At 41.8% G+C, this 13104-nt stretch overlaps 1 protein-coding gene across 1 annotated transcript in view; it reads left to right on the forward strand.

Moving 5' to 3' along the window:
- Positions 1-13104, forward strand: part of LOC110173792 (mitogen-activated protein kinase kinase kinase 11) — a 180597-nt gene that overhangs the window by 121584 nt on the left and 45909 nt on the right. The window contains 1 exon segment of the mRNA XM_055156533.1: positions 9110-9285. Coding sequence (XP_055012508.1) covers positions 9110-9285 — 176 coding nt within the window.

Here is a 13104-nt window from a genome sequence, read left to right on the forward strand (position 1 = left end):
TGTTATTTCTGTGACAGAAGAGGTGCTGATGATGGTAAGTGTGTTCCGTGCGTATAGAGTATAGGAGATAGTTCATGTTTTAGTTTTTCAGCGTCACACGAGTGCAGGTCGTACGAGTGCAGATTGTACGTGTGCAGGTTTAGCGCAGCTCTTTATTTTACAGTCATTTCACTCGTTTGGTCACTTTATTTATGTTGGTCAATTTATTTATGTCACTACTGTTGTGGTGAAAGGCTGGAAAGTGTCTTTTGGACGCATGTGACTCAACTTTATGTTGCAGTAACCGGGATACTGCGTTTACATGACACAAGTATCCCGGTTACTATCGGAATAAACCAGCTACAGTAACTCGGTTTCTAATAACCGGGATACTGCCATAACCGGGTTACTGCGTTTACATGCACCATGAAGAAACCGGGATACTCAAAAAACCCGATCATAACCGGGTTATTGATGTGCATGTATACGCACTCAATGACACCAGTAAAACAACATAGTACATAAAAATGTCAATACCAAATGCATTTTTAAATAAGAACCTGTAACTCCAGACTGTTGTTACATTGTTTTTGATTTTATATTGTTTTTGTATGTTTTGAAATGTTACTTAAAACCAATAAAAACAAAGTTATATATATATATATATTAAAAAAAAAAAGTTTCCTTCCTCTAAACAAGCATCAAAACTGTAGCTGTAACAAAATAATTTTGTAAAATAAACCAAAAAATACTCTTGGTGATATATCGATACAGCAGCCCACGATATCGATACTGTATCATCACATTAAGCGATACGATATATCGATATTTCAATATTTTTGCACACCCCTAGTCCACACACGTGTCGGATCAGTAAATCTTCACGTCCGGACGACAACAGAGCACTGAGTGAAAACGATGTAATACATATAACACACCTGTATGTGGCGCTGTTAACGATGATAATAATATTTAATAATGCAGATCTCATCACCGTTTTTTTTTTTTAACTTTAAGGTCATTTAGTCAATTTTAGATGTATCCCAGAAATATCGCCATTTTGTTTTGCTAAAGTTAAACATAAGTTTTTGTTTTTAGCCATAAGATTTGGGTGAGAATTATTGGAATAACTTGGTCTCAAAATCCAACAGTTTAATTACTCATGTGTCATTTTTATTATTGATCCGTGGGTGTAATCTGTGAGGTGCGTGTTGTTGGTGTTAGTGTTAACAGCGTGTCTCGATTGTTGGAGCGGCTACACCTGTCACATTTCGGTAACTCTCTTGCGGTCCACGAAGGCTCGTTCGAGGGCTGCGGACGTCGCTGCATCGTTGGACCCTGACGGTGACGGGGTCGCGACGTCATCGTTTTCCAAAAGCTGCGGTTTGCTCGTCCGCACGACAACACAGCGCCGGCGTCCTCAGATTTCTGCGCTCTGGAACCCGTTCTCAAAAAACACCGTTTTCACCACCACCTGAAACTCCGACTCCGTGTGGACGAAAGACCAAAACGAACACAAACTTCACCGTTTTGACCAAAAAATGTTGTCGTGTGGACAGGCCTCGAGTGGTACTTTTTGTAGGACTGTCAGCGTAAATGCGTTAAAATGAACACATCATCCACGAATGAACACGTATTAATCACAGGTTATGGTTTTTGGCCCTAGCTCCCTAAATTCTTCTTCTTCTGTTCTGGGTTCATTAAACCATTTAGTGAAGCCAGTTGTTACAAATTTAGGGGTCAAAATGGACCCAGATCTAAAACTTGATCACCAAATTAGTGCTGTTGTAAAAGCTATTTTTTTCCAGCTAAGACAACTGGCCAAAATTAAGCCTATTTTGTCAAACATGCGTTTGTGACGACTAGGTTGGATCACTGTAATGCACTTGATGTTGGTGTCGGCCAAAATGCACTTTCCCGGTTGCAACGGGTCCAAAACTCAGCAGCTCGACTTTTAACTGAAACCCGGAAACACGAGAGCGTCTCACCTGCTTTAGCTTCGCTTCATTGGCTCCCAGTGTCTTTTAGAGTTGATTTTAAAATGATTTTATTCACTTTTAAGTGTTTGCACGGCCCAGCGCCCTCCTGCCTCACTGACTTGATCCACCCTTATGTCTCCTCTCGCACTCTCAGGTCTGCAGACTCCAGCTCGCCGTCCCAAAAGCTAAACTTCGTGGGGACCGTGCGTTTTCTGATTCTGCCCCTCGGCTCTGGAACCAGTTGCCATTAGTGATTAGAGGCCGAGTCTGTACCTGTTTTTAAATCACTCTTAAAAACGTATCTTTTTTCACTGGCTTTTAATAAGTGACATGTATAGTTCTTGTCGAGTATTTTGCTGTTTTTTTATGTTTTTAATGGTTGTATTGTATGTGTATCATATATTTTCTTCTATTGTCTGTCCTGTGTTTGTGTACAGCACTTTGGCTGACTGTAAAGTTTTTAAAGTGCTTTATAAATAAAGTTGGTCTGGTACACGTCTCTTCACACACGCACGTTTGGCTGGGAGTTTTTACCTGACAGGAGAAATAAAACAAGAAATATGATCCAAATATTTCACCAAACTGTTACACAACACTGGAAGAGACGAGGCCGCACTCACAGCTCGTGTCTGTCTCCAAAAGAGCCAGTTACACCTGCAAGCGGCAATGAAGGGCCTTTAACTCCTGTAAACTTGTTGTTTGGTCGCACAAATTCTTAAATCACAACCAGCTGGACTTTAAAATAACTAATTTAGATTTGTGGAATAATTAAATAAGATCATTCCCGTCTTTTCCTGCTGTTGTTTTGTCTTACACTAAAATGAAAAGCCTGAAAGAGAGAGAGAGAGAGAGAGAGATGGCCACCCCGCTCGTGTATTCTGAGATATATATTTGTTTTGTGTTTGGAGATTGTGCATAAGCCCCCTGCTGGAACTTAATGAAGAGAATGAGTCAGCAGCCCCACTGTGGAGAGTGTAAATAAGAATTAGACTACAGCAGGGGCTCAGAGACATCTGTAACTACCGACGCTATCTGCAAACACAGTATAAGGCTCTTTCACCGCACATGTTTAGAAAGAGCAGTTTTCGATCGCTCTCGTGATAATGAACGTTTCAGGCTGGTTCTTTGGAGGCGATGTTCACTCAGAAAGTAAAAATAATCTAAGAGGCACATGTGTGTTCAACAGGACACATGGAAGAAACAAGAGAACGAGAACGAGTTAAATTATGGAACTGTCGCTGCAATGAGCTACAATAAAAAAATTCAAAATTACTTTTAAGAGAATACATGCATCACGAATTTCGGACTTCCGGTCATCGCACAATGCAAAACTGACCATCAAACTGCCATGTTTGTTTTCCCAGTGGGATGTGTCTATTGACAAAGTCGATCTTTTCAAGTCTTTTGAAACTAGGCCTATCGATAGGCCTGTAACAATAATCAATAAATCAATTAATCGTACGTTAACTTTTAACGAGCTCGATAACTTTTCCGGCCGCGATAAATTCTGTTTGCATACTTGTTTGTTTTCCTCGCTCTCTCTCGCTCTCAAAGAGACTGAATGTTAGAAGCTTCTATCGCTCTCTGACTCCTCTCGTTTAACAAACGTAATGACGCTTGAACCAACATGTGCCGTGTTTATCAACACAGTGGATGTGCTCGTCGTCTGCGAGTGCGCCGCTGTCTGTGCTGCTCCTGCGCTAGCAACACAAACGAGCGCTGCTGTCAGAGAGACAAAACCGTTCATCTCCGTGTGCCAAAACAAGTCACGATGCCAAATCAACACTGGTGAGCGGGACACGTCTCAACAACCACATGCATAAAATGCAGCGAGAAGAAATGTCTCAAACCCCAACAGCCGATATAAATCTATACCTGAGCGACAGAACCTGCCCTGTGCCCGGGAGAGACAGAAATCCCACAAGACACCGACACGATGCAGACAGGTTAGCGCAGGGGCGGGCAAACTTTTCGACTCGCGGGCCACATAGGGTCCTAAAATTTGAGTGAAGGGTCGGACAAAAGACAGGACATAATGTGTTAAAGGTTGTATAGAGGATTTTTTTAAGGGAAGAGAAATACAGCGACAGTCCTTGTGCGCATTCAGAATTACTGTTGAAGTTTCCTGTCTAGAAGTAATTCAGCGACCGACGCGTCAGTTTTTAGACCCTTCGTCTGCTTCGGTCGCGCCATCGCTGGACGAGATCTCCAAGAATCACCTCAGTTTGGCTTTGCTACTTTTCCACTTCTCTTCTTCTTTCAGCGACCTCAAAAACGGACTTTCTTTTGCGGCGAACCGGTCGTGGATTCTCGTCCGCCGTCGCGACAAACTTTGTGCGAAATGCGAGGAAGCGACAGTTCGAAAAAGCCTCTAAGAACCACTGCGTAAACCACGTAATCCCCGCGCTCCGACGAGTCAGTTATACTAGGGAGTTTGATTGACAACCTAACAGCCAATAGAAAATGAGGGAGCCTCGTTTTCTATTGGCTGATGTTTATCTGGCCTCAACACGTCCACAGTTGATAGATTTTCATTCTTTTTTTTTTTGGTCATCATAATTACAAAGCTGCTGCGTCTCTGTAATGGTATTTTAATCTTTCACTGACAGTTTGAAACTAAAAAAAATCCTCCATACAACCTTTAAAGCAGAAGCAGTGCAGCCTTATATCTTGAACACCAACTACTTCACTCATGATCCGAATAACTCCTGTAAGAACACTTACCCATAAAGCATTGCGGCCAACATAATACACCGCACCTCAACGTATATATAGTGCGCCATCTACTGGGAAATGCCAGAAATGCATGACAAATAAAACATCAACAAGGTTTATTATTGTAATTTATTCCAGTTCGGCGGGCCAGATTATAAGGTTTAAAGGGCCGTAGTTTGCCCACCCCTGGGTTAGCGGCTCCCTCAGAGTCAAACAGCATCCTGTGTTGCGGGTTCATACCAACATTTAAGACCAAAATCACAAGGCCACAGCAGCAGCCACAGAGAGACGAGACACAATATTCCAATGTAAGTCAGTGACTAAAATCACTTTTAAGGAGAATTTTGTTACGGAGACTTAATAATCCATTTTATTTATTGCTTTGGTTGTGTTTGGTTCAGCAGTGGTTTATTCAAGTGCATTTTTGTTAACAAGTCCTCGCTGTGAGCCAGACACATTAGGCTCGTCCTGTGTTAACAAGTCTGTTTTATTTAGGTCTGTTGTTGTACATGAATGTCCGTTAACGTGCTGTAGTTGAAGTTAAGAGTCGGCACAATAAGTTTTAGCTTCTGCGTGCACCTGCTCAGTGACTAAGGCTGCGTTCAGACTGCAGGGCTTAACGCTCAATTCCGATTTTTTTGTGAAATCCGATGTTTTTGCGAGGTCGTTCACATTTCCAGTTAAATGCGACTTGTATGTGACTCCAGTGTGAACGTTAAACGGCCCAAAAGTGTCCCGCATGTGACACTGGAGACACGACGACGTCAACCGCAGCGAGCGTCTCTGTGTTTACAGAAGTTGTCCAAACATGGACGCAGCATCGAGCACCTGGAGATTTTAAAGTTCCTCTCGTACCGGAGCCAGAACATGAACAACTTACTTGTTTTAAGGAGGAGATTGAGAAGGAGAAGGACGAGGTTTTTGGTCGTGGTGTTTTTGTGGGACAGCAACGTCCGTTGAAAAGGAACGTGTGGATGTGGAGACGGAGCCAAGAGTGGTGAGTGGTGATGTGCTTCACTTCAGTGACACGGAGTTTATTAACAATTTTCGCCTACTTCAGCACAGATGTTATGGCCCCAGGCTTTAGTTCCAATTTGTGTGTGTGATTTTTGCCAAGTTTCTCTTGATTCCTGGTCTGTGATTGGTGGGGCAGGTCGACGCCCACCTCACCTGCAGCCACCTCCCCCTATTTAAGGAGATTGTCTGCACCTGTTCAGTTTTGGTTTTCGTGTATGTAGTTTAGTTTAGTTCTGTTTTGTGCCTTTTTTTGATTTGGTCACTCGATTCTGTTTGTGGGTTTATGTGGTTTAATTTGGGGAACTTGTTTTTTGGTTTCGCGTGTGTCCCTAAGTTTTACCACTCGTTTTGTGTAAGTCTGCGTGACCCCTTTTGTGGCCCAAAACTCTGTTTATTCTGTTGTTCTGTTTCTTAGTTTCGGTTGTTTTCTGTATATTTTAGTCTGTTTTGTTAAAGGTTGTATAGAGGATTTTTTAAGGGAAGCGAAATACAGCGACAGTCCTTTTTCAAATGTTGCGCATGTGTGACACCACCTTCCTCAGCAGAAACATCTCCTCCCGCCTCTTTACTCTAGAAATCACATTTGTTTACATCCAGTGCGTGTTCAGAATTACTGTTGAAGTGACCTGCCTAGAAACATTTTAGGACTTCGGACTTTCTTTTGCGGCGAACTGGTCGTGGATTCTCGTCCGCCGTCGCAACAAACTTTGTGCGAATTGCGAGGGAGCTACAGTTTGAAAAAGCCTCAAAGAACCGCCGCATAAACCACATAATCCCCGAGCGCCGACGAGTCAGTTACACTAAAAATGTAGGGAGTTTGACTGACAACCTAACAGCCAATAGAAAAAGAGGGAGCCTCGTTTTCTATTGGCTGATGTTTATCTGGCCTCACTACGTCCACAACTGATAGATTTTCATTCTTTCTTTTTTTTTGCGTCTCTGTAATGGTATTTTAAACTTTCAATGACAATTTTAAACAAAACAAAAAATCCTCCATACAACCTTTAATTTACCTTTACATTCCTGTTAATTAAACATTATTTAATTTATTCCATTTTACATCTTGGTTTTATTTTTTGTTACTTCCCTTTCTCCCCTAGAAAAGGGGACGTAACAGCAGAATAGTGACGTTTGTGTCTTGTTGATGACGTGTAGGTGGATGAATGCGCTTTGGCCGTTCAGACTGAAGTCACATGTCAAAAGATCAGATATGTTTCAGTTTCAGGAGCACATATCCAAGTGTCCTGGGTCATTAAAAGATCAGATACAGGTCACATAGGGGCCAAAAAATCAGATTTGGGTCACTTCAGGCTGCAGTCTGAACGCAGCCTTAGTGTTTGATTTAATTGTTCTACAGACTGAATATGTTTTATTTTATTCGAACATGGGAAAATAAATGTCAGGAGATCATTTTCAGGGTGTGTCTCATTTTTGTCTCGCGGGATCTTTGAGGCACGAGATCTCGAAATGTTACGCGATCGATGTTTCTTTTTTTTCTTTTCCCAACCTGCCCGTCCCACACCACAGAGACGTTCATGTCCAGCTGCACAAATACTCTCCTGTTACAATCTGACTCATGCATTCGTTCACAGGGAAACAATAAACTAATGATGAAATGACTTTAGATACGCCTTCCTCAACCTGCTCCAACCTGCCTGCTGTGAAATCATATTTATTTTTATATTACTCACGGGAGCTGTGGGTCAAAAGAGTCACGAGTCAACCCTTAATTTATTTTATTTTGATGCTGTCTTTTCATTTGTTCTTCTTTTTTGTTGTTTGAAAGAAATTATATTAAGTGTATTATTGTTTTAAAGCAATATTATTTTAAATGTACAGATACCGGAGCAAAACTACTCAAGTAAAAGTAAAAGTATCACATGAAAAAAATCGTATTAAAGTACCCGTTAATGCATTTATTTTTTCTTTTAAAGCTCCATATGAATTGATTTTGATACAGATTTGTGTTGAATGTTGTTCAGAAGAAACAACTGAATTTATCGTTTTTTTCTAGCTGTTTTTATTTGTATTTTTTGTTTGCTCAAAAATAAAAAAGTTAAAAAATACCCACCTTTTTAGAAAGTCTCAGACAGTGATAAAAAAATACTTTTACTTTTCCGTCTCGTTCAAAAATGTGGTAGAGTAGAAAGTACAGATACCTGCTCTCAAATGTACGTGAAAGTAAAAAGTGGTTTTCGTATAAGGCTGGAGAATCTGTGTGTCATTCGCTCGTTTTTCAAAATAAAACCAAAAATAAGAAAATGACAAAAACAAAAAAAAACATCAATTTTCTTCATTATTTGTCTCCAAAACCAAAATGAAAAAACTGAGATCAGGTCCAGACCAGGACTGAGACCAGGACTGAGACCGGTTAAGTCCTGGTTTAGACCTGGTTTTAGACCTGGTTTAGACCTAGCTGAGTCCTGGTTCAGTCCGTTAGTGACGCAAAACTTCGGCATCTCAGTTTAAGTCACGGAAACGGAAAACAAACGTTTTTTTTCATTATTCATTTAAACACAAAATCGAAAACTGTAAAAACAAATCGTGGTCCTGGTCTGGTCTTGGCCTGGTCCCGGTCTCAGTCCTCGTCTGGTCATGGTCCCAGTCCTCGTCTGGTCCCAGTTTGGTCCCGGTCTCAGTCCCAGTCTCAGTCCTGGTCTGGTCCTGGTCTGGTCCCAGTCTCAGTTCCGGTCTCAGTCTCGGTCTGGTCTCGGATTCAGTTCTGGTCTGGTCTTGGTCTGGTCCCGGTCTCAGTCTCAGTCTTGGTCTCTGTCCCGGTCTGGTCTGGTCCTGGTCTCAGTCTCGGTCTCAGTCCTGATATGGTCCTGGTCTCAGTCCTTGTCTGGTCCCAGCCTGGTCCTGGTCTCAGTCCCACTCTCAGTCCCGGTCTCAGTCCTGGTCTGGTTCCAGTCTGGTCCTGGTCTCAGTCCAAGTCTCAATCCTGGTCTGGTCCTGGTCTCAGTCCTCGTCTGGCCCCAGTCTGGTCCCAGTCTGGTCTCGGTCTAGTTCCGGTCTTAGTCCTGGTCTGGTCCTGGTCTCAGTCCTTGTCTGGTCCTGGTCTCAGTCCTGGTCTGGTCCTGGTCTCAGTCCTCGTCTGGCCCCAGTCTGGTCTCGGTCTGGTCCCGGTCTTAGTACTGGTCTCAGTCCCGGTCTCAGTCCCGGTCTCAGTCCTGGTCTTGTCCTGGTCTTGTCCTGGTCTCAGTCCTGGTCTCAGTTTTTTTCATTTTGGTTTTGGAGACAAATAATGAAGAAAATAGTTGTTCTTTTTCCTTATTTTTCGTTTTATTTTGAAAAACAAATGACAGATTCTCGTGCGTCGGTGTTTCTAATCGGTCCTTTCTTCCTATTATCTGCACTGAAACATTCATAAAACCTTTTAACCGTGTCTATTTGTCCGTGTGTTTGTTGTGGTGGTGCAGAGTGCTGGGACCAGGACCCTCACCGCCGGCCCACCTTCAGCTCCATCCTGTCGCAGCTGCTGGCCCTGGAGCAGCAGGTGAAGGAGGAGATGCCCCCCGAGTCCTTCCACTCTCTGCAGGACGACTGGAAACTCGAGATCCAGGACATGTTCGACCAGCTCCGCGCCAAGGAGAAGGTAACCACGGCAACACGCTTCACTTTCAATCACAGGTCGATGTAAAGTGTGAGGAGGCTGGAAATGAAAACTTATTATGAGCTCTATATTCAACATCTATATTTAGAGTTATTCACAAAAATATTTAAAAAAGTAATATTTCTTGGCATAAAATGTGTGAAAGTGAATATGTAAATGTTCATTAAAGGTGCACTAACTTTTTGTGTTCACCTGCTTGTGTCCACTGTTGGGCAAGTGACTTCAAAACTGTAATGCGTTTTTTATGACTTATTACTGTCATTTCAAAGTAATTTGTTACATTACAATATCACTGCGTTTAAAATGTAAGACATTACATTACTATTGCATTACTCTAAGTTACTCTCAACAAAATTACTACGAAGATGCTGAACTTTTGCGCCGTATATGGACTGAACCAGGACTAAAACAGACCTGAACTAGGACTAAACCAGAACTGTACTAGGACTATAACAGGACTCACTGTGGGGACGGGCTCGAAGGAGACGCAGGAAAAGGAGCGGCTCTGCTCCGCACCTCACGGAGGTAAGAGCGGCTGTCACCCGATCGCTCTTTATAAACACCCTGCTGCTCCGTGAGCTCGTAGTCCTGATTTCAGCAACTATTTGCGGGGACCCGACCCGGTGCAAAACTCTGCTGCAGCGCGTAACTTCTCTCTTCCTTCAACGTGTCCAGAAGTCCAACTTTTTGTGTGATGGTTACATCTTCCTCTGTCTTTTGGGTGTGAGCGCAGGAGCCTTTGTCGGTGCAGAACGTTTCGTCGACGTTGTGGATTTTGTCGGGGAGAAAACTTGCAGACATACAGCACTTCAGAATCACACTGCTAGAGATTGAACATGTATTTAAATTTGGCTGAACACATTCTGTACTGTACAGGAGACAGGAGTCCCTCAGCCAATCAGGACGCAGCGGGAGGAATGCAATACGTGTTCATACACTGTAAAAACAAAATTGTACAAAAAAAATCCGTGAAACAGCGAGACCGCGAAAGGTGAAAGCGCGACAGAGCGAGGGACGACTATAAACCAGGTCTAAACCAGAAGTGACCCAGGTCTAAACCAGGTCTAAACCAGAAGTGACCCAGGTCTAAACCAGGTCTAAACAGCGTAGAGTTCTGTGTTGGTCCTTTCACCCGCGGTTAACTGAAGGTCTACACGGCCGCGTCTGCAGCGTTTCACTGCTGCTGATATCGTGGTGATTTTAGCAAATTTCTATGAAGAAAAACCCACCACTTTATTCCAGGTTAAAAAAGCTTTGAAACGCACGTTACTCACATTTGCACCGAGTAAAATATTATTTTTTTATCCCTGTAATGCTGAACATTACTGTTACAGCAAAAAGCAACACATTACTGTAAAACATTACTTTTCTAACGCTTTACTCCCAACACTGATTGTGTCTGTGGAGATTCTTTTGCATTGCCTGGAATGTTCCGCAATATGACCTATGACATTCATTTTGCTTTTATTACTAAGTTCAGCTCCTTGAAAAACATCACTCTTACTGTGAAAGCGATTGCCTCTCCACAGATATGACCTGTAGTTTGTAAGTTAAATGCCAGACTGTGGAACATTCAAGACAAAGCAGTAACATCTCCATGGAGAAAAGTGACACAGAGCAGCTTTACGGCCTGACTCTTCATGTGAATAGGAAAAAATAAATATATATAATTTAATGTTTTTATATAGAAGGTATGGAAATGTGTGTCAGAATTCTTGAACCATGACCAGTCGGGGTTCGGTAAGAACCTCGGGTTTTGAGGCCACGGTTGGGTTCATTTTCGCTTCAGTTTGGGAACAAAATGCAAAACTATTTACGTGTTGTTTATTTGTTTTGATGTTATACAAACGAGAAAATAAAATAAATGCAAAGTGCTGCTTGGTAACACTAATAAGTTAAATAAAATATTCCCAAATAAACAACAAATGTATGAAATGTTCTAAAAAATAAATTCCTTGTAAGCAGTAAACAAAACTTTTCAAAAACTACTTTTAAGTTGTTTTCTGACAGAGCCAAGCTTTTTTTTTTTTTTTGTGGTGTAGTTAGTGTGATTGGAGCATGTTTAAGCATCTTTAATCTTTTATTTTCAAGAGCAGATCAACCCCTGTTTTCATGGCCTCCGCTGCTCTGCTCTTACTTCGTTTTTTAAATTTTCGTTTCTTAATCGGTGATACATACAGGCAGTGTTGGGAAGGTGACTTTTAAAATGTAATCCCCTACAGATTACAGATTACATACACCAAAATGTAGTTTGTAACGTAATCCATTAAATTACTTAAAGTGAGTAATGTAATCTGAATACTTTGGATTACTTGATTTGCTGTAGAGAAACAAAGACGAGGAAATCTTCACATAAGATGTTTTGTCTGATAAAAGAAAATAAAAAGCCCAGACTTTAATTAACCAAATTAAAAATATTATTGATAGAAGAAGAGGAGACACGTCCGCGCAGAATGGTTTAGTCCTGTTAAATCCTGGCTTAGTCCTGTTTTAGACCTGGTTTAATCCTGGTTTAGACCAGGTTTTAGTCCTGCTTTAGTCCTGCTTTAGTCCTGGTTTAGACCTATTTTAGACCTGGTTTTAGACCGGGTTAAGAACTGGTTTGGGCCTGGTTTAGCCCTGGGTTTAATCCTAGTTTAGACCTAGTTTAGACCTGGTTTAGACCAGGTTTAGACCAGGTTTAGACCTGGTTTTGACCTATTTTAGACCTGGTTTTAGACCTGGTTTAGACCAGGTTAAGGACTGGTTTGGACCTGGGTTTAGACCTGGTTTACACCTGGTTTTAGTCCTGGTTTTAGACCTGGTTTAGTTTTTGGTTTTTAGACCTGGTTTAGTCTGGTTTAGTCCTGGTTTTAGACCTGGTTTTAGACCCTTGGTTTTAGTTTAGTCCTGGTTTAGACCTGGTTTAGTCCTGGTTTTAGACCTGGTTTTAGTCCTGGTTTTAGACCTGGTTTAGTCCTGGTTTAGCCCAAAATGTGAAAACAGGAAAATCCCTCTGTGTAATCCATTTATTTCAACAAAGTAACTGTAATCCAATTCCCACTCACTGAAACAGTAACTGTAACTGAATACAGTTACTCATCATTTGTACTCTGATTACATAACTCCAGTACATGTAATCTGTTACTCCCCGACGCTGCATGTAGGATTCTGCAGTGTCGTGACCTTGTGACCTGCAGTTATCGTTCGACCCACAGCTGCTTTTGTTTTGTGACGATGTTTGAGGCGAAGTCATTGGACACGGCAGTTTTTCTATGGCAGAAATCAGTGCACTTGGTTCTTTTATGACGTCGTTTTAGATCAAAATTGTGATTTAAAATGTCCAGATGACAGCAGAATGATCCACAGGTGTGTGAGATTAGAACTGTAGAGCAGATGCATTTGGGCGTGTGCAAAAATATCAATATATCGTATCGTTTAATGTGATTATATTGGGCATTACTGTATCAATATATCACCAAAAGTATTTTTTTAAATATTTTACTAAATTTTGTTACAGAGCTACAGTTTTGTTGTTTGTTTAGAGCACAGGTGTCAAACATGCGGCCCGGGGGCCAGATCCGGCCCTCCAAGACCTTTAATCTGGCCCTCAGCTGATTTTCTACTAAAATATTTTAATTATATTTTCTATTAAAATCTTGTTAATTTTCTGTGGTGTTTATCACAGCAGCGTCTCCAGCGTCTCTGTACGTGGCCCCTCCCACCAGAGCAGCACAAATGAAGACTTGTCTCTTTCCAAACGCTCTTAAAGGACGATCGTTTTGACTGTTGACCGTGACACCCTCATCAGAAAAATGTCCA

Source organism: Boleophthalmus pectinirostris, unplaced genomic scaffold, assembly GCF_026225935.1.
Source record: "Boleophthalmus pectinirostris isolate CB_2022bp ecotype Guang Dong unplaced genomic scaffold, ASM2622593v1 HiC_scaffold_20, whole genome shotgun sequence".
Taxonomy (NCBI): Eukaryota; Metazoa; Chordata; class Actinopteri; order Gobiiformes; family Gobiidae; genus Boleophthalmus; species Boleophthalmus pectinirostris.